Source organism: Pongo pygmaeus, chromosome 18 (genome assembly GCF_028885625.2).
Source record: "Pongo pygmaeus isolate AG05252 chromosome 18, NHGRI_mPonPyg2-v2.0_pri, whole genome shotgun sequence".
NCBI lineage: Eukaryota > Metazoa > Chordata > Mammalia > Primates > Hominidae > Pongo > Pongo pygmaeus.
The window spans coordinates 30,367,683-30,389,352 of record NC_072391.2 but is presented as its reverse complement, the minus strand read 5'-3'; the positions used below and the strand labels follow the sequence as shown (position 1 = coordinate 30,389,352).

Genomic DNA, 21,670 nt, shown 5'->3' with positions numbered 1-21,670 from the left:
AACAACAACAAAACCAACCGCAAAGCATATTTACTATCTGGCCCTTTACAGCAACAATTTGCTGACTCCTGGGCTGGAGATCTGCTCTGCTCCTCTTGTTTCTGAGGACATGGCATTCTAAACCCAGCAGAGCGTGCCTTCATCATTTGCAAACATGCCCATGTGTGCAGTTTAAGGCTGGGTACCCCCAAGACCCTGAAGCACAAAGGATCTTGATGCCGAGGAACGAAGCATTTGGTGGAGTGCATGCTGCTTGTAATAAAACTGCATCAGATGTAAAATATCCTCACGGCGCAGCCTTTTCTTTCTTTCTTTTTTTTTTTGAGATGGAGTTTCGCTCTTGTTGCCCAGGCTGGAGTGCAATGGCACAGTCTCGGCTCACTACAACCTGCGCCTCTAGGGTTCAAGCAATTCTCCTTCCTCAGCTTCCTGAGTAGCAGGGATTACAGACGCTCGCCACCATGCCCAGCTAATTCTTGTATTTTTAGTAGAGATGGGTTTTCGCCATGTTGACCAGGCTGGTCTCAACCTCCTGACCTCAGGTGATTTGCCTGCCTGGGCCTCCCTAAGTGCTGGGATTATAGGCATGAGCCACCGCACCCAGCCGCGGCCTTTTCACATGCAGGGGAATCTGTGAGTTCTTATTATGGCCACAATGGTACATAGCCCTGATTTCCACCTGGGGCCTGCAGAGTCTTAAAGGAATGGATGGTGCTGCCTTTAGCCTATTCAGTTTTCTTGTAAGTTATAACAAAGGGCTCCCTCTAGGTGGACACAGACCTGGAGGGCACACAGCTTGGCTAGTGAATTCCTTCTTCATGCAGAAAAACCGCCACCCCCTTTCTGGGCTGATGCAGCCCCAGGCCAGACCCTCAGCTTAGTAACCAGCACACAGGCTGGGTTTCAGCCCCTTCTCGCCTCTCAGCCAGGCACTTTGCACAGTGCACAACATGCACAGCTGTGCAGTGGCCCTCGGAGTGTGTCTGTGTGCCATGGCATGCTAGAAACTACAGGCTCTCAGCCTGGCGCATCTTTCTGAAGATCTATTTTGTCTGAAGACTAGAGGGAAGGCTTTATTTTGATAATAAAACCTGACAGTTCCAATAACTGCTGCTACACGTTAATGGAACAGAATGCTGAGTTTGAACAAACTTTTAATAGAGAAAAGGAGCTTCGAAGGACGCTGCTGTGTGCCAACCTTGTCCCCTAGACCAGCTGGGGACAAGTTTAACACCCCTAGACAAGTTTAACACCCTGTGCTGCACGGGGTATTCTACTGGAAACCTGGAGAAGGTTCAAGTTCTACACAGGTTGGGGCCATACTGACCAAGATAAGAGCCATATGCCTAAAAGAAATGAAGTCAATTTGAGTGCTTTAGGGCTGGAGGGGGAGACAGAGTATAGTCTAAAGGAATAGTTTAACAGAGTTTGGGGCCAGGCATGGTGGCTCACGCCTGTTTGGGAGGCTGAGGTGGGTAGATTGCTTGAGCCCAGGAGTTGGAGACCAACCTGGGCAACATTGTGAGACCTATCTCTACAAAAAAGTACACAAATTAGCTGGGTGCAGTGGCACACACCTGTGATCCCAGATACTCAGGAGGCTGAGGCTGGAGGATCATTTTAACCCAGGAGTTTGAGGCTGCAGTGAGCTGTTTGTGCCACTGCACTCCAGCCTGGACAACAAAGCAAGACTCCATCTTAAAGAAAGAAATAAGGGGTCTGAAAAAACATGGGAAAAGCAAAGAACCCTCATGAAGAAGATCCCCATGGCTGCACTGCTAAGGGGTTTTAGGTTTGGTCTCAGCCTTAGTAGTACCTGCTTCCCAGAAGTCCAATTCTGTCCATGGCCTGGTTGATGGCTCTGGCTCCCCCTGCTGCCGGCTCCTGAGTAGTGGTCGCCGTGGTGATGGGAAGCAGCTGAGGATGGAAAGGCTTATTAAACAGATGTCTCAGGCAACACTTCTGGCCTAAGACACAGCAGGGTCATGGTCAAGGGCAGGCATGCTCAGGCTGACAGTCCCTTTGTAGAAAACAGGAACAGGAATGTGAGGGTGACAGCAACTGCCTGGAGCTTCTATCTAGAACCCCTCACACCATATCTCAGCTTCCGATGACCAGGGCGCTTCTAGGAAACAATCCACTTCAATGAGCTACTGGAAACCTTCTCTTATCAAAATGCTTCACTGGCCAGACACAATGGTTCATGCTTGTAACCGTAGCATTTTGGGAGCCTGCGGCAGGAGGATCACTTGAGCCCAGGAGTTTGAGGCTGCAGTAAGCTATGGTCGTGCCACTGCACTCCAGCCTGGGTGACAGAGTGAGACACTGTCTCAAAAAAAAGAAAATCCTCTCACCATCTCAACCAAGCCCCTGTTCTGCTTTGTACAAAGTAAGCAGACTCTATGAAGAATTCCAGTAACAGCATTAGGCCCTTTCATTTTTAATTCTGAGCCTTTTCCCCTTCTTTTTCATTTATCATCAATGCTAAAAATGTGCCCTGCTGTCTATCTGCAGACGATTTTAGTCCCCGGAATCTCTGTGGGTCAGGAATTAAGTCATTCAGAAATTCCAGACCTGGGCAGTTACTGCAGGCCTGTCAGAAACACAGGCTAGTGGCAGACGAGGATGATGGGAACTGGCAGGACAAGTGGCAGCAATGCAAACAGCAAACAGCTCCAGTGCTCTGGGGTGTGACATGCACACCCTGTCCCACTTGGGCTCTGTCTCCCTCTGCTTCTCCCGTCCCCATTTCGCCGCCTCACAAGGGGCTTCTTCCTGCTCCTTGATCAGGCTGGGCTCATTCCCACCTCAAAGCTTTTCCCCTGTTCCTTCCACCTGGAATGCCGTTCCCTGTTGTTGGTGCCTTCCAAACAGGCAGGGCTCAGATGGGACATGCCTTCCAAGGGGCACCCAGGACCACCCTGTGAGCAGCAGCCACCACCCCACACCCTGTCATTCTCTCACATATTAGCAGCTGTGATTGTCATCACTCTGATGTCACCCTGTTTATGTACGGTTTTATTTGCTGTTGCCTGTAAGCTGCATGGGGCTGGGGCTCATCTGTCTCAGCTGCCTCTGTATTCTGAGCACACAGGACAGACCTATGTATAACCAAGCAAAGATGGTCCTGGGCATTTTATTAATTCACGTCCTTATTTGCTGGGACCAAATTTGCTGAGATATACTTAATTGACCTAGATAGATACAGATAAAAAAATTTATTTATTCAAGGTACTAAGATCTGTTTTTACATTGTCTTGTCAATAAATAGAAATATAGGTCAGGCATTGTGGCTAACACCTGTAATCCTAGCACTTTGGGAGGCTGAGGCAGGTGGATCACTTGAGGTCAGGAGTTCGAGACCAGCCTGACTAACATGATGAAACCTTGTCTCTAGTAAAAATACAAAAATTAGCCAGGCATGGTGGCGGTGCGCCTGTAATCCCAGCTACTTGGGAGGCTGAGGTGGGAGAATCACTTGAACCCAGGAGGCAGAGGTTGTAGTGAGCCGAGATTGCACCACTGCACTCCTGCCTGGGCAACAGAGTGAGATTCTGTCTCAAAAAAAAAAATAAATAAACAAAATAAATAAATAAATAAATAGAAATATAACAACAGTTTGAGTAAGCAGGCCTGGGTGAGTTCTGGCTTCAACTCGTGACCTTGGGTAAGCCACACCAGGCCTGGTCTCCCGATCTGTGAAATGGGCAGCATGACACCAGTGCTCAGGGCACCCAGTGAGGACCTGGTAGGACAGTGTGAAGAAAAGCGCCTTGGAGGCCATCAGGTGCTATGCACATGCATAGGGCTTTGTCATTCATCTCTGCCTGGCACCATCGGGAGCTATGCACATGCATGAGGCTTTGTCATTCATCTCTGCCTGGCACTGACCTCAAAGGTCTCTTCCTTCTCCTCCAGCAGACTGGTCCATGGTTTTGCTGGTGGTCCCTCTGCATCCTGGAAGGATGTGATCACATGATGTGATGTTGGAACAAAGCCATTCACTCCATGCTGTTCACAGAAAGATGAGGGCACAGAAAAGGGCAGGGACCTTCTCAAGCTACCGTAGATATAAAGTTCAGGGGCAAGGTCAGAGGTCTGGGAACACAGACAATAGGTGCTGCTTGATGGATGCCCCAAAGGTCAGCCCCAAGATAGAGCCTGGGGAACAACCGGTGCTGGTGACAGGGCCCTGGGCTTGCAGGCGGGCAGACCTCGGCTACTTCCAAAGATGTGATCACCTTGTCCTTGAGAGAAGCAGGCCACCTTGCTTCTCTGGGTACCAGTGGCTATATCTGTGAAGTGAGGCAATGAAACCAGCCCTGCCTATTTCAGGGCTACTGTAAGCATCGGGGGGACAAGCTAAGAAAAAGGGTTTCAACAGGCGACTCACAGACCAAGCTTCTGAGAAAGGATGTGCACACCAAGCTATACCCAATGCCTCCAGCTCCTCAAGGTCCCTGCTCTACCCACCATTTATCCTCCTGTTGGCTGCTCAAAGCTGAAGGCAGCAGCCGGAAATTCAAACCCCCGTAGGCCCGGAGAGGTTTCATGAACAAGTGAAGTGGGCCAGGGGCAGGACAATAGGGAGCAGTGACAACTGCGGAGGCCTGAAGGGCCCATGCTCGGGAATGAGACCTTTGCTGGGAAGCCAGAGCTTGTTGTTGACTCCATTCTTCACTGACCCACCAGTTTGCAACCCTGGTCTAAGGTATCCAGGGTTTGCAGGGAAATCAGTGAGGAATGGAGGCAGATTAGCACCCAGCTTAGGCTTTGTGAAATAAAGAGCTAAAAGAAGGCGGAAGAAATGGGAGCCTTAGCAGGTCAGTGGGTGACTGTCTGAACAGTGGAAACACGGATGAGTCTGGGGTCAGCGATGCCCACTACACCTCTCTCTTCTGCCCACTTGCTCTTCTCAACTGCAGCTCAGAAACTGCCCAGTCCAGGGAGCATCCCCCGGTGCCTCTCCCAGCCCGGAGCGCACCTGCAGTGCGCTGGCCGGCTGCTCGGCCTTTCTGCTGAGGAGCGCCCTCTGCAGGGCCGCGTTCTCCACCTGGATGGCTCGGAGCACAGCAGAGGCGTCTTCCTCTAGGTCCTCAGCCTCGCAAAGAGTTTTGTGGGTTGCAGACAGGGGTCTCTCTCGCCGGCTTCCAGGTCCTGAGGGCAGAAGACAGGGGGACGTTCTTTTAGATTATATTCTCGGAGTGTAGCTCAAAACCTATTAGACCCCAATTGAGGAACATTTTATAAAACAACTGGCCTGTACTCTCCAAAAATGTCAAGGCTGTAAAAGACAAAGAAAACAGTTCCAGATTACAGGAGACTAGGCAGACACGGCTGAATGCAGTGGTGGCCCTGGGAGGACTTGGTCCTGGGGAGGGAGCAGTGCTGTAAAGAACATTATTGTGGCAACTGGGAAAATTCAAATACAGTCTATGGCTTAGACAGTGGTATTCTATTAATGCTAAATATCCTGAATTTTGTTAGTGTACTGTGGTTATGTAAAAGGAATGCCCTTGCTTTTAGGAGATATATATAGCAGTGTTCGGGGTAAAGGGGAATGATGTCTGCCACTTAGTTTCAAACAGCTTACAAACACACACACACAGTTCAGGAGTAAAGGGAAATGACGTCTGCAACTTCATCTCAAATAGTTTACACGCATACATGTGCACACACACACATGCACACACACACATGCACATGCACACACACAGTTCAAGGGTAAAGGGGAATGATGTCTGCAACTTCATCTCAAATATTTACACACACACACACCCTCTAACGATTGATTTATCTATAGTTATGTAATTTAATTTACAGATCAATACATGATAGCAGGCATACACGTATGTGTATGCATAATATTTCTGTATAATATATAATTTTTATAGAATTATATATAATTTTTGTATAATTATATATAGTTTTTATATTTTATATATATACATAGAATATAAAACAAAAGCAATTGGAGTAAAATGTTAACTGGTGAATCTGGGTATGTGGGTGAAGGGTGGAAGTGTCAGTGTCAGTGTACTATCCTTACAATGTTACTTTAAGTTTAAAATTGTATCAAGACATGCAGCCAACAAGCATATGAAAAAATGCTTGACATCACTAATCATTAGAGAAAAGCAAATCAAAATCACAAGGAGATACCATCTCACACCAATCAGAATGGCTATTGAAAAGTAAAAATCTAACAGATGCTGGCGAGGTTGGGGATTAAAGGGAATGCTTATACACTGCTGGTGGGAGTATAAATTAGTTCAGCCATTGTGGAAAGCAGCATGGCGATTCCTCAAAGAACTAAAACCAGAATTACCATTTGACCCAGCAATCTCATAACTGGGTATATACCCAAAGGAATATAAATCATCCTACCATAAAGACACATGCACATGTCTGTTCATCTAGCACTATTCACAATAGCAAAGACATGGAATCAACCTAAATGCCCATCAACAGTAGACTGGATAAAGAAAATGTGGAGGCCGGGTGTGGTGGCTCACGCCTGTAATCTCAGCACTTTGGGAGGTCGAGGTGGGTGGATCACCTGAAGTCAGGAGTTCAAGATCAGCCTGGTCAACATGATGAAACCCTGTCTCTAATAAAAATACAAAAATTAGCTGGGTGTAGTGGCAGGCACCTGTAATCCCAGCTACTTAGAAGGCTGAGGCAGGAGAATTGCTTGAACCCAGGAGGCAGAGGTTGTAGTGAGCCGAGATCGCACCATTGCACTCTAGCCTGGGCAACAAGAGTGAAACTCTGTCTCAAAAAAAAAAAACAAGAAGAAGAAGAAAATGTGGAATACTACGGAATACACCACGGAATACTATACAGCCATAAAAAAGAATGAGATCGTGTTCTCTGCAGCAACATGGATGAAACTGGAGGCCATTATCCTGAGCAAACTAACACGGGAACAGAAAACCAAATATTGCATGTTCTCACTTATAAGCTAAACAATGAGAACACATGGATACTAGCAGGAGAACAACAGACACTGAGGTCTATTGAGGGTAGAGGGTGGGAGGAAGGAGAGGACCAGAAAAAATACCTATCAGGTACTATGCTTATTACCTGGGTGATGAAATTATCTGTATACCAAATCCCTGTGACATGCAGTCGACCTATGTAACAAACCTGCACATGTATTCCTGAAACTAAAGTTAAAAAAATAAAAATAAAAAATAAAATTGCATCAAAACAAAAAGTTATTTAAAAAATTAACTTTCTTACAGAATACCTGTAAAGAATAATATCTAATGTTAGGAAGAAGGATGGGTATTTTGCAATATTATTGCTTTTTTCTGTTTTACTTTTGCAAGGTTAACAAGAATTACAAAGTAATAATACCCCAATTTAAGAAAACAAGTATTGCAAAGTTGCAGTTGACTCTGGAAGTTCCCATGAATGGAAAGATGGTTTTATAAAATATATAGTGATATAAAAGAAGCATCTAATAAAATAAATTATGGTACACCCACCCAACAAGAGAACAATGAAGCTCTAAAAAGAAAAGAATACTAAAATATCTGCAGATAAAATTATATGAAGGCTTCCATTTGCTTCCTAAAAATCTGGGGAATGGGTAGGGGTGATGATGAAATGAAATTGGCTGTAAATTGATTATTGCCAAGGATGGGTAATGGATGGATACATTGGGGCGGGGAGGAGAGGTCACTGTAACATCCGCTCAATTATTTATGTTTGGATTTTTTTCATATTAAAACATACTCCATTAAAATATAGAACTGCTCCAAATATTTCCTTGGGGTGCTTAAAGAGTTTCCCTACTGAATCTCAACCCTTGGGGAAATATTTATCTGTGCCAGGCTCTGTTCTTGGTACTGGTGACACAGCAGTGACTGGAGATGCCAAGTGCCCCACTCACATGATGAGAGACCATAAGCTGGAGAAATAATAAATTTAAAACACAGTGTTTGCTGTGGAAACTGACATGAAAAACCACGCAAAGCAGATCGGGGTAAGGGAGATCTGGAGTGCGGGTATCAGGGGCAGAGGGAGCCTCGCAGAGGACCAGGGAAGTGCGCTCCAGGCACCAGCGCAAAGATGGGAGGCGTGTGATGTGTTCTCGGAGCAGCCAGGTACCCACGGGGCTGGAGCGGAGCCAGCAGGGGTATAGGTACAGAAGGCCTGAAAGGGGTTGGGGGAGGGCAGGTCATGCAGGGCCTTGGAGGGCACTGTAAGGCCCATGCTCTGCAGGAAATGGGGAGCCACTGAGGAATTCAGAAGACCAGATCTGATGTAGGTGCAGAGTGGAGAAGAGACTGAAAGGAGGTAGGGGTGAAAGCAGGGAGATGGTCCGGGGCTACTACAGTTGTCCAGGAGACAGGAGGCAACAGCAGTGGAGAAGGGGACACAGAATGTGGTCAGATTACAGGCATCTGCCAGAGACAGAGCCAATAGGACTTCCTAACAGTCCAGCTGTGGATGCGAGAGGAAGAGAGGAGTTACGGGTGATTCCACGGGTGATGGCTTGAAGTAGAAGATGGGATTGCTTTCAGCTGAGCTGTGGAAGGCTGTGGGTGGAGGAAGTCTGGGAGGAGCAGAGACCTTTGGGACAAGCTGGGTTCAGGATGTGAGTATGGCACCAGAACAGAGCTGTTGAGTTGACCTGTGCACACAGGAATCCAGAGTTTGAGAGAGTCTAGGCTGGATATATAAATAAATTAATTAATTTACTTATTTATTTATTGTGGTAGGGTCTCCCTTGTTGTCTAGGCTGGAGTGCAGTGGTGCAATTTCGGCTCACTGCAACCTCCACCTCCGGGGTTCAAACAATTCTTGAGCCTCAGCCTCCCGAGTAGCTGGGACTACAAGCACGCGCCACCACGCTCGGCTAATTTTTGTATGTTTTGTAGAGACGGGGTTTCACCATGTTGCCCAGGCTGGTCTCAAACTCCTGGACTCAAGTGATCCACCCTCCTCGGCCTCCCAAAGTGCTGGGATTATGGGCATGAGCCACTGTGCCTGGCCTGGAGATGTAAATTTTACATAGGCAACTGGATTGGATCATTTAAGGGTATCAAAGATTGGTATTAATGTTGGCCTATAACAAACTAATGAAATTTACAGGTATGACATCTTGGGGGATCTATGTATACTTGTGACCTGGTGCAAGGCTTTCTGAAAAACAGCATGCTTCCATTCTCAGGACCTTAGCAAACCATCGGCTGTTGATTATTAAGGGCTCCTGTCGAAGCACTTGACTCTCTTGCTACGCCCCATTAGAATGCTGTGTCTGAATGTTCGGGTAGCAACATCAAGAATGTCACTGGCAGGAGACACCCGGAGGCTCTAATGGGCTGCTTTCCAGGACAGCGAGGCACTGGGCTGATGGGGATGATGGTAGGTTTTTATGGGAATGCTAAGCTAAAATGAAGGAACAGCAAGTTCTGCCAGGCACCCAAGAAAGGGGCTGTGAGTGCAAATGCCCCAAGAACCATCTTAGTGTCACTGAATGCCAGGGGCCGAGTGCCACTGAATAGCAGCCACCTCCCAGCTCCAGCCAATGCTTGCCTTATGGGACTGTGCTCCTAGTGTTACCAAATGCTTTTTTTTCCCCCAAGAAAAGCTAGCATCTGAAATTTATGTGAAATCCCCTGAATTTTATTTGTTCATAATGTCTTCCAGTTTCTAAGAAATGTTGTGAGGGCCAACAGAACCCACCGGCTGTTCTAGTACAGGCCAGGGCATGTCCCAGCTGCTCCCTGAGAAGGGTCAAGGCACCTAGAGGAACCTTCACAGCACCTGTGGATGGCTGCTCTGAGCAATAAACATCAAGTGGGGCCAGGCGCAGTGGCTCACGTCTGTAATCCCAGCACTTTGGGAGGCTGAGGCAGGTGGATCACCTGAGGTCAGGAGTTCAAGACCAGCCTGGCCAACATGGTAAAACCCCATCTCTACTAAAAATACAAAAATTAGCCAGGCATGGTGGCAGGCGCCTGTAATCCCAGCCACTCAGGAGGCTGAGGCAGGAGAATCGCTTGAACCTGGGAGGCAGAAGTTGCAGTAAGCCGAGATCGCACCACTGCACTCCAGCCTGGGCCACAGAGCGAGACTCCATCTCAAAAAAAAAAAAAAAAGAAAAAAAAGAAAAAATCAAGTGGGCCATTTTCAGACTTTGATGTACTGTCTCTTGTCATCATCCCTGATGCTGCTCCTGAGGCCAGAGAGGTAAGGAGCTGCCAGACATGTGAGCCAGGGTTTCTGCTCGCCCACTGGAGGCTGCTTTGCCCTTCTCATCTGTCACTTGGCCTGCTGGGCAACAGGAGAGATGAGAAAGTAAAACAAACATGGGCTGAGAATGAGGTTTGGAAGAAGCTCTGTTTAGCAAGCTGTGTTGCAGATTCTTATTGTTATGGAAACAAGCAACAGGTAAAAGGATGGGGAAGACCTCACCAGTATCTTCCTTACTCAGTGCAAAAAGGATCAGGTCCCTGAAATAGCCAGGAGGACCAGAAAAAGGAGTGAAGGAAGCTGAAGGATGTGGTTTTGAGCTATACTGGAGCTGAAGCCAAAACACCCCAAAGTATAGACACACCCTCGCCCCTAACGCAGAAATGGGTTATCCACAAAGTCAAAGGTACTTCGTTACTAGGCTTACGACCTGCACTATGCTGTGAGCTTCTTTGGTTGAGTGAGATGCTGCTCTTGGTGTGGGGGTACAGGGGTCGGAGGAACAGGCACACTTTCTGCCCTCATTGACCTTGTAGTCACAAAGCAGAGACAGATACGGGTCAGGTACATGCAGAGGGTAAGGGGCTGCTCATGACGGGAGGGGACACACTGTCATTTGAGATGTACCATCTGGGAAGAGGATATCTGAGTGGGGATATGAAGGCGGTGAGCCCTGGGAATACCCTGCTGTTCCCTCCGCCTGGAACAGCAGGTGCCAAGGCCCTGGTAGGTCAAGCTCAGCACACTGAGGAGTGGCAAGGGGGCTGGAATGGGGGGCAAGAGGAAGGATGGTTAGCAACGAGGGTGGAGAGGTTGTGGGCTCAGTTCTTGTAGAGCCTCAGCTACTTCATGAGGTCATATCCATCTTGTTTACTGTTATATCCCTGACACCTGGCATTATAATTTTTGCTAAATGGATGGATGAAAAATGACTTAAACCCCAAACCTTGTAAATCTAAGTATTTGTGAATATCACCCAACCACATGGTTCTCTCCATCATCTGTAGTAAAGCACAGTTGAAAAACTCAAGCTCCCTTTAGACCCTATAGACAATTCCATAAATAAGGAACCAAGATTGTGTCAAAGCTAAACAAATGCGCCAGCATCTGACACATGGGGTGCAAACACCAGCATTGGTAGAAGGCTTGGGCAGCACCAGGGCAAGCAGAACCTGAAACTCACAAGCTCATTCACCATTTTCCGCATGGAGCACTTACAAAATTTGCCTAAAAAGAACCATGTGGTGACCCTTATCTTTTTACTGCCAATCTTTGGGCAAGAGCCTGTTCCTCTTGTGCCTCATCAGTCTGGGGCTGGGATGGAACAAGGGGCCTCTGAGATAGCTTGGAAGCTCGTCTCATGACCTGTGAGCAGGCGGGACGACCTGTCCTTGGCTGCTGCAGCCCTATGCTCACTTCCTCTTGGACAAGGAGATTCACAAAGGCATCTTTCTCCAGTAGAGACCAGTTTTATCTGCACAGACCCTTTTGCCCCTGAGCGTCTTTCATTTGGGAGGAAATGCTCCTCCAGCAACATGATCATCAGGTGTTGCCTGTGCCCTTTGAGTCATATTATGCTAAGAACATGCTTTTAAAAATTAAATCACCCTTTCTCCAAGTGACGGTCAATGCTGCAGCTCCACTACCAGAGCTTTTCCCATCCTGGCTTTCCAGAACCGTCCTACATGGCGCCCCAGTTCTCCAAAATCACGTTCCTTCTGTGCATTCCCTCACACCGCACGCATGTGCACACGAGGTAACCACCTTTTAATTCTTTTTGATGCTCTCATCGCTCACTTGGGCGAATGCTAGCCTGAATACCCCATGATAGTGGATTTATTCCCTAGAGGACGGTGGATCTATTCACACAGTCCATTTGTGCTACCAGCAAAAGCCAAATTGCACATTTTAACTTCTCCCAAACTGCTCTTTTCTGGTTGAGAACCATACCTCTTCCGATAACTTTGCTTTCTCTTCGCTTCACCAGTGTTTGGCTTTCTTCTCTCTCCCAGAGAAACAAAAGGTGTATCAATTCAGGAAATTTACCATGAATGCAACACATGTCACACAGAAGACGTGAGGGCACAAGGCCGCTGGTCGGCTCACCAGCCACCAGCTGTGACTTGAAAAGCTCAAATTCAGAGTCTCAGCAAAATTACCCCTTACTACATGCAAGGGGCCTTGGAGGTCACCTGGGAAGCCACCGAAATGGCGAATATGAAATTTAAGGACAACAAGGGTCTATTATAGCAATCATAAACTGGCAGCCCACAGGCATAACCTGCCTACAGAGATGTATTGTGTCACTTTCACTTTTTTAGAAAAATTGAAAATAGATGCCAAGCTCAAAAAAAAAAAAAGGAAATCCACCTGAAAATTGGGATTCCTGGCATCTCCTGAAAAGTAATACCATCTGGCAACCCTGGAACAGTATTCATATGTGGGAACCATTGGCTGGAGCTGGGTGATGGCGCCCCCTTTCGATGGGGCCGAAGTGCTCCAGTTTCCACAGTGCACCCCACTCCCTGTGGTCACATGCCTGGTAGGCCTTGAAACTGTACACTATGTTGTGTGGCAAAAAGTCCAGGGAAATGGTAGACATAGCCTTGTTTTGTCTTCAGATGTCCACACTCACTTCTAAAAGCCAAGAGGGAGGTGGGGAAGGGAGAGTGTGCCCTGGGACAATGTTCTAGGCCTGAGTGCTCCAAAGCCTCCATGCATTTCCAAATGGGCCAGCGTTATCAGGCTACCTGCTTCCTATGGCATCCTATGGCATCGGGAACTGCAACAAGTGGCCACGAATTCCTCCCACCCCTGTGTGTGGACCACTGCAATGTGGTTTTGTAGCATTTTCCATTAGGAGGTAGTGTCTGTTTCTCTAGCTGGGCTTGGCCTGGTGGCTTTCATTTTATTTTTATTTTCTTTCTGTCTGTCTGTCGGTCAGTCAGTCAGTCAGTCAATCCATCCATCCATCCATCTATCTGAGATGGGGTCTCACTCTGTCACCCAGGCTGGGGTGCCATGGAATGAGTATGGCTCACTGCAGCCTTGACTTCCTTGTGCTCAAGTCATCCTCCTGCCTCAGCCTCCTGTGTAGCTGGGACCACAGGCATGCACCACATCACCCAGCTAGCTTTATTATTATTATTATTATTATTTGTAGAGATGAGGTCTCACTTTGTTGCCCAGGCTGGTCTTGAACTCCCAGGCTCAAGTGATCCTCTCACCTCGGCCTCCCAAAGTGCTAGGCTTACAGGCATGAGGCACTGCAGCCGGCCTTGCCTGGTGACTTTCTTTGGCTAACAGGACATTAGCAATCATGACCAAGCAGTCTTTAAAAAGCACCCAGGCATGGGCTTGTCCTCTCTTGCTGCCCTGAAATCACCAGTGCTAGAGAATAAGACTCTATGGGGCCAAGATGGGCTGTCCTAGCCAAGGTCCTCAGGACAAACAAAACTGCCAGACATGTGAGTAAGGCTGTCCTAGACCATCTGGCCCAGCCACCTGCTAGCTCACTACAGAACAGCCCAGTCCACCCACAGACTCATGAGCAATCATAAAACGGTTGCTGTTTTAAGCCACTACATTTTGGGGTGGCTTGTCAGGCAGTAATAGCCGACAGACCTGGCTTGTTAAGGCCTGCGTTCTTCTCATCTCTAAAGCTTCTTTTGGGACTTTTCTTGATGGCAGGTGCTGTCTGCAGCCCTAACTGTCTTCATTCTGCCACTGTCTCTCCCTGAGCCCAGGAGTGCAGGTGATTTTCAAGGACAGCAATCAAGGCCCCCAGACTAAATGACTTCTACTCTTGGATGTTACAGTCCATTGCTCTACACTGCCTCTGTAGAATCTGTGGCAAAATGTGGTTGACTTTTTTTTTTTTTTTAGATGGAGTCTCACTCTGTCATCCAGGCTGGAGTCCAGCGGCGTGATCTCACTGCAACCTCCACCTCCCAGGTTCAAGTGATTCTCCAACCTCAGCCTCCTGAGTAGCTGGGACTACAGGCATGTGCCACCACACCCAGCTAATTTTCATATTTTTAGTAGAGACGGGGTTCTGACATGTTGGCCAGGCTGGTCTCAAACTCCTGACCTCAAGTGATCCACCTGCCTTGGCCTCCCAAAATGCTGGCTTTACAGGCATGATCTACCATGCTTGGCCACCTATGTGGTTCATTTTTATATGAAATGGAGAGCAGTGGCTTTTGTCTACCTGGCACCATGGTCTTCACAGCACCTATAGTTTCCTTCAGGGAACCATTCTTTCCTCACCTTTCTCAGCCTTTTGGGTGGCTATGACCCCACTCCTGGCCCTGGCTGGAGTGGATCTGTGCAGATCTGACTCTACTTCTGGCTCAGAGTCTGGCCATGCCAGACCACCTCTCCCTGACCATGGAGGGAGGCTGGTTCAGGAGAGAGCTGATTCTTGAACTAAGAAAAGAACTGTCTCTTTCACCTCGGGATTGCAAAGCAGATAGTAAAGGAAGCCTGGAGCCACTGGGGGCCATCTCTGGGCCACAAATGAAATGCCTGCCTGGTAGTAACTAGAGACGTGGGTCTCAAAGTGTGTTGTCTAAACCAGTAATGTCAGGATCGCCTGGGAACTTGCTAGGAATTAAAACACTTACCTCTACCTCAGACAAACTGACGCAGAAATTCTGGGATTGGGGCCCAATAATCTGATTTATTTTATTTTATTTTATTTTATTTATTGAGACGGAGTCTCACTCTGTTGCCCAGGCTGGAGTGCAGTGGTGTGATCTTGGGTCACTGCAACCTCTGCCTCCTGAGTTCAAGCAATTCTCCTGTCTCAGCCTCCTGAGAAGCTGGGACCACAGGTGCCCGCCACCATGCCCAGCTAACTTTTGTATTTTTAGTAGAGACGGTGTTCCACCGTATTGGTCAGGCTGGTCTTGAACTCCCGACCTTAGATGATCCACCCTCCTCAGCCTCTCGAAGTGCTAGGATTGCAGGTGTGAGTCACCATGTCCGGCCAATCTGATTATTTTAATTATTATTTTATTTAAGAACAAAATAGAGACAACGTCTCACTATACCACCCAGGCTGGTCTTGAACCCTGGGTTCAAATGAGCTTTCTGCCTCAGCCTCCCAAAGTGCTAGGATTACAGGTGTGAGCCACCATGCTTGGCCAACAATCTGTGTTTTAATTGGCTTTGCAAGTAATTCTGATGCATGTCCAAGTTTGAGAACCACTGGGCTAGGGAAGTGTAAAGCTAAGTGATGAAACAGCTTCCTGAGAGACCATCTGAGCACCAGGATCCCACCATCCCTGAGGCCAAATCTACTATTCTGGAATTTTTAGGTCTGTGAGCAAGACATTCTCCTTTGTTGCTTGGGCCGATTAGGGTTTCTGTCACTTACTGTTAATGAACGCTGGCTAATATATTAGGAGTCTCTGGACTTTGGCAGAATGGTCTTGCTGTTGCAGGTTTTCCTGACAGGAACACTAAGTACAGGGCTGTCAAATTCTTCGAATTCACTCACATTGAGGGGTGTTGCTTTATTTCTGTGGTTGGCAGCTTGTCTGGGAAAAGTGGTTCAGATATATCACTTCCCTAGAGCACTCTGACAATTTGGACAGTAAACTTTCTGCATTAAAGACTAATGTTCTTTCACCCTCAAGAAGACAACAGGTTTCTGGAAGGAGATTATATTAGCTTTTTTTGAAGGCTCGCGGACTGAGGCTGGAGCAATACAGGACATGAGGGCCTTTCATTAGAGCTAGGGACAGTTGCAGTGATAGAAAGGAATGAAGCTCTCTTGGAGTTGCATCACACGCACATTTAATTGACACAAATTCAATTTTACGGGCTTAGTCTAAGAAAAAGGGGCAAGGGGAGAAATAACTCTTTACGGGGTACAAGCAAAAGGCTACACTTCTGGAATAGCAGACTATCTAATTCGGACCAACCTCTCGCTGGAACACAACTAGGAAACCTAGAAAATATTTTTAAATATTTAAAAAATCTATTTGAAAAAAAAGAGATCCGTTTGAAGGCATGGAGAATGAACAGGGCTGTGAAGAATTATAGGGATATAGTAGACTGGAGAAAGAAACTCAGAGATGTAGACCCAACATCTTCGAGGCCTTGCCTCTTAAGGTGCTGCTGATTCTGATGAGAGCTGTCACAAGGCTGGGAAGCTGAGCAGAGCTGGCAACAGGCTCAGAGGCTACAGTCTGGAAGTGAGGGTGACCTGGAAGTAGCCAGGAGTGAAGGGCACAGAAAGGTTAACAATGTGGGTGAATCCAAATTACCACTGATTAAATAAAATAATAATCAGTAGTAATAATGTCTAGTAATAATAATCAGTAGTAATAATCACTAGAAATAATGTCTAGTGGTGTTTAAAAGCTAGAGAGAGTTAAAATGCATGACAATAGTATTTAAGTTGGGAAAGGAGAAAATAGAGTTAGAGTTTGTAAGATACTTCCACTAAATGAGAAGTGGTAAACTTGCTAATTTAAAGCAAACCCTAGTAAGTCAAGAATGCATGTTGTAATCTCTGGTAATGACTAGAATAATAATAAAAAAAGAATGTATAACTAAGAAGCTAATAGGAAAAAAGAGAAATAATATAAAGCAATCAGTTCAAAGGAAGGCAAGAAAGGAGAGAAAGAGAAACATAAAACAGGAAGAACAAATAAAAAGCAAACAATAAGATAGTAGATGTAAACTCACATATATCAGCAATTACATTAAACATAAATGGACTAAATGCTCCCATTAAAACACATAGATTGTTAGAGGATAAAACTAAAAACCAATTACATGCTGCTTATAAGAGACAAACCTTAATATAAAGATACAGAAAGTTTGAAAGTGAAAGGATAAAAAACAGTACACCATACAAATACTAACCAAAGGAAAGCTGGAGTAGCTTTATATCAGACAAAGTAGACTTTAAGGCAAAAAGCATTACTAGAGTGAGAAACAACACATAACGATAAAAGGTTCAATTCCCTTAGAATATATAAAAAGTCAAATTCTGTATGTACCAAAAAAGACATCCCTCCCCTGCCCCAGATACAGAGTAAAGCATATAAGCAGCCCACCCTCCAGATGTTGCCTTGAGGAGAGTGAGTTGGTTTGTGATTCTGCTGCACTTTTAGGAAGTTTCAGTTTCACACTGGTGGTGTGAACAGCCCAGTGTTCTGAGCATGATGTCAGTGTCTAAAAACACACATTTCCCCTACAACCCTGACCCTAAACAAGGCCAACTGCTTCTTCTGGGGCTCAGCCAAGAAGCTGTGATTTTTCCCACATTGGAGGAGAGACGGACTGTCTTGGGCTTACTGAGAGTTGATGTATCTGTATGAGGTCATCTATATAAACCCATACATGCTGCACTTAATCATCAATTTGAGGGATTTCTAAGGGTAACTCTGGTCTCCTGCACTTTTTACTGCCTTCACAGCCTAATATGTAGGTGAGATGTGGCTCTACCATAATCCCATTTCCGTGTGAGAGCAGTGACAATGCCAGGCTTTTCAGCTTTCCTCTTAGCCATAGAACTCTTCCTTCAAATTTGACTTATGTTAGAGCCAAGTATATTGAATAAGCAAAGGCTGAGCTCCAAACCTGTTCAAAATAAGAATTCCACTATCTCAAATAGTGTCTTCTTTAGGAGTAATGATGGAACAAACTACCCTAAGAACTAAATACCAGGAATAGCTGGTAATCTGATCTTTATTAAATGGACCCAGTGACATGCATTTTTTATATGAACGCATGCTTCTTTGCCATGGTGGCCAGGAAGCTCAGCGTTACAACTGTGACTACTTTAGGCATTCATTTGTTCACCCCCTGGTTTCATCTTATTTTTCTACTCTCGTTTTCTCTCCAGTTTCATTTTCTTAAATTTTTTATTTATTTATTTTTTGGACAGAATCTCGCTCTGTTGCCCAGGCTGGAGTACAGTGGTCCAATCTCAGCTCACTGCAACCTCTGCCCCTCGGGTTCAAGCGATTCTCCTGCCTCAGCTTCCCGAGTAGCTGGGATTACAGGTGCATGCCACCATGCCCAGGTAATTTTTTGTGTGTTTTTAGTAGAGATGGGGTTTTGCCATGCTGCCCAGGCTGGTCTCGAACTCCTGGGGTCAAGCGATCCACCCACTTTGGCCTCCCAAAGTGCTGGGATTACAGGCATGACCCACTGCGCCTGGCCTCCTCAAATACTTTTCAAAGTCTTGCACTACCCACTGTATATACAACTTTGTTAGTCCATGTCAGAACTTTTTGGAAAAAGGCAGATCATAAATTAATTAAGCTCTATTTCTCAAAGTGCTAGACATGAAAGCATATATTATGGGTTGAATTGTGTCCCCTAAAAAGGTCATTGAGGCCCTAACCCCTAGTACCTGTGACTGTGACCTTATTCGGAAATAGGGTGTTTGCAGATGATCAAGTTAAGATGAAGTCATTAGGTTGGGCATTCATCTGTCTTTATAAAAATGGCACATTTGGACACAGAGACAGAGACACACATGGAGAATACCATGTACAGATTGGAGTTATGTTGCCACAAGCCAAGGAACTATCAGAAGTTAGGAGAGAGGCCTGGAATGGACTACCCCCCAGTGCCTTCAGAAAACGGCCCTTGCCAACACCTTGAATTTAGACTTGGAGCCTTGAGAACTGTGAGATGATATGTTTCCATTGCTTAAGCCACTCTGATTGTGGTACTTCATTATGGCTGCCCTAGCAAGCTAATGCACTATGCCAGATGATTTTAGTTGCTACATGGTTCAACTTTTAAAATACTAATAGTAATATATTTATATTGATGAGCATGAGAAAAAAGTATAACAAGTGACTCAAACCTCTGATTTTCAGGCATGTTACTGCTTAGGACTAGGCTGATGTGGGTATTAAGTGGTAATTAATGTGGGTAATTAAGCAAATAATAGTTCAGTTGGCACAAGAGGGGCTTATAGTGGAGTAGTTAACAGCAGAGATTCTGCAGCCCAGGTTCTCAAATACTGGCTTCATCACTTACAGGCTGTGTGATCTTGGACAGATTCCTTAACCTCTCTGTGCCTCCATCTCCTCTGTACAATAATATCGATAATAGCAGTACCTATTGCACGGGGCTGTGTGGATGATTAAATGCAAGATTACATATGTAGTCCTACACACAGCTTGGGAGCTAGTTCAGTGCTTTGTAAGTACTGACTCTTAATTTTGTTACTTGAATATGGAAAAAATAGCAATCTTGGCACATATACAAAAGACAGAAGTCCCAATTAGGTCAGCAGGATGCTGGGAAAGGTACACGACCACCACTGTGCCACTCCTGCCCTACTAGGGGTTCTAGGGGGGTTCGTGCAGTGGCATACTTTTTTACCAACTTCTTTTGGAGGAACTTCTGAAAAGCCATTTAGATTGGTTCAGATAGTGAAGACAGTACCAGCAGGATAGACTGGAGGCTTGTCAACCTGAACAGCAGTCGGTGAGGCCAATCTAGGAGATGCAGAAGGAACAATGGCACCTGGGACTGCCACCCCCACTCCCCACCTGCTGAGGGAGCTCCGAAAGCAGACTCAGGCCTTCATCTCGCCCCATACCTCCTCCTCTCTCTCCCTTTCCCAGCTCCCATCTCACCAAAGCTGACAGAACCAAAATTCGTCAGACTTTTCTGACATCTTTCATGTTCTATTTGGCTCTTGTCCCCTACAGATCATTTCTCTATTATCTATTTAACAATGTGACAACTCTGACACTATTGGCTGCAGGAACCTTGACATGCCGACAGGGGTTGCCTCCCACTCCTACCTTCCTTGGGCCCCAGGCAGGCCTCTTTCCAGGCTCTGGGTCCCACCAAAAAGTCCCCAGGAACCAGTTTGGGGCTAGCTCTGCCCCACAGGAGTCTGGCTCCTCCAATACCTTGAATTTAGACTTCCAGCCTCGAGAACCGTGAGATGATACATTTCCATTGTTTAAGCCACTCTGATTGTGGTACTTTGAAGGCCCCACTGGGATGCAGGCTCCAGTTGGCCACAGTTCTTCCTGGTCACTACAGGCTGAAGCAGGATGCAGATCAGAGACCTAGGACAGGGGTCTTGGCACTGCATGGCTTGTGCATGCACAGATCCCAGCTCCGGGACCTGGGTTGCCTCAGTCTCCTTTGCTAGTGACACAGACTCAAATCCTACCCCAGTGCCTTAATCTGTTTTCTGTTGCTTATAACAGAATAACTGAAACTAGGTAATATCAAAAGGAAAGGAATTTATTTCTTATAGTTATAGAAGCTGAGAAGTCCAAGGTCAAGGGTGCTGCATCTGACGAGGGCTTTCTTGCTGGTGGGGACTCTGCAGAGTCCCGAGGCAGTGAGTGGTGAGGGGATGAGTGTGCTAGCTCAGGTCTCTCTTCTTCTTCCTATAAAGCCACCAGTCCCACTCCCATGATAACCCTTTAATCCATTAACCCATGAATGCATTAATCCATTGGACAAGCCTTCATAACCTCTTCACCTCTTAAAGGGCCCACTTCTCAGTATTGCCACATTGGGGATTAAATTTCAACATGAGTCTTGGAGGGGGCAAATATTCAAACCATGGCACCCCGCCACATGACAAGCCATGGCCCCCCATCACCGTAGGCTCCCCAATGCCCAGGTTCTTACCCTAGGTTGTTTAGGACAGAAAGTCACAACTAATCTCATACCTACAACTGGCTCCTTAGCAAGCCCAGTTACTGTCTGGATACATCCCCTGGTAACATCGAGACTGAGCCTCCACCCTCTACATCTTGAACCACCTGGTCTCTTCCTTGGTCACCTCACATCCTCCCTAGCTCCCTATAGGCCAGGCTCCACGTGGCAGCCAGAGGAATCTTGTTGAAATGTAAACCAACATGGCAGCCCCTGCTACAAAGCCTCAGCTGCCACTTGCCCGCTGTGTGCCTCAGTTCCTCGTCTGTGAGATGGGGACAATTGCAGAACCTACCTTAAAGTCTAGTTATAAGGATTATATGAGATGATAGAAGTAAAAGCTTACGATAGTGGCTGGCTCATCCTAAGTAGTGAATAAATGTAACCTCTCATGTCATTACAACATAGACAAAGCTGGTCTTTTCACCATCAACTCTTTTGTACTTTCAGAATTGTGTACCATTTGCACATATTATTACTCACCTGAAGTAAGCAAGTTCATTTAAGAGTAAAACAAAAATAAAAGAAATTTTCAATGATAACCACACCTTGGTGGTGGAATCAGAAAGTCATTCTCATGGTTACTATTATGCGTTGACTTGACTGGGCCACAGGAAAGCCAGATATCTGGTCAAAGATTATTCTGAGTGTTTCTGAAAGAGCATTTTTGGATGGCATTAACATATTCATCAGGAGAGTAAGGCAGATTGCCCTCCACCATGTGAGTGGGCCTCGGCCAATCAGGTGACGGCTTGAATCAAACAAAAAGACCAGCCCTCCCCCAAGTGAGGGT

At 46.3% G+C, this 21,670-nt stretch overlaps 1 protein-coding gene across 19 annotated transcripts in view; it reads right to left on the bottom strand.

Annotated features, from left to right (window-relative positions):
• Nucleotides 1-21,670, bottom strand: part of KATNIP (katanin interacting protein) — a 230,036-nt gene that overhangs the window by 76,302 nt on the left and 132,064 nt on the right. For 10 of the 19 annotated variants that reach the window (XM_063654212.1, XM_063654213.1, XM_063654218.1 and 7 more), the window contains 3 exons: nt 4,985-5,157; nt 3,892-3,957; nt 1,817-1,917 (listed from right to left, as the gene is read on the bottom strand). In XM_063654212.1, the coding sequence (XP_063510282.1) occupies nt 1,817-1,917; nt 3,892-3,957; nt 4,985-5,157 (340 nt within the window). Of the gene's footprint in view, nt 1-1,816; nt 1,918-3,891; nt 4,012-4,984; nt 5,158-21,670 lie in introns of all 19 variants that reach the window. The other 9 variants (XM_063654214.1, XM_063654211.1, XM_054452717.2 and 6 more) reach the window with 1 other exon arrangement.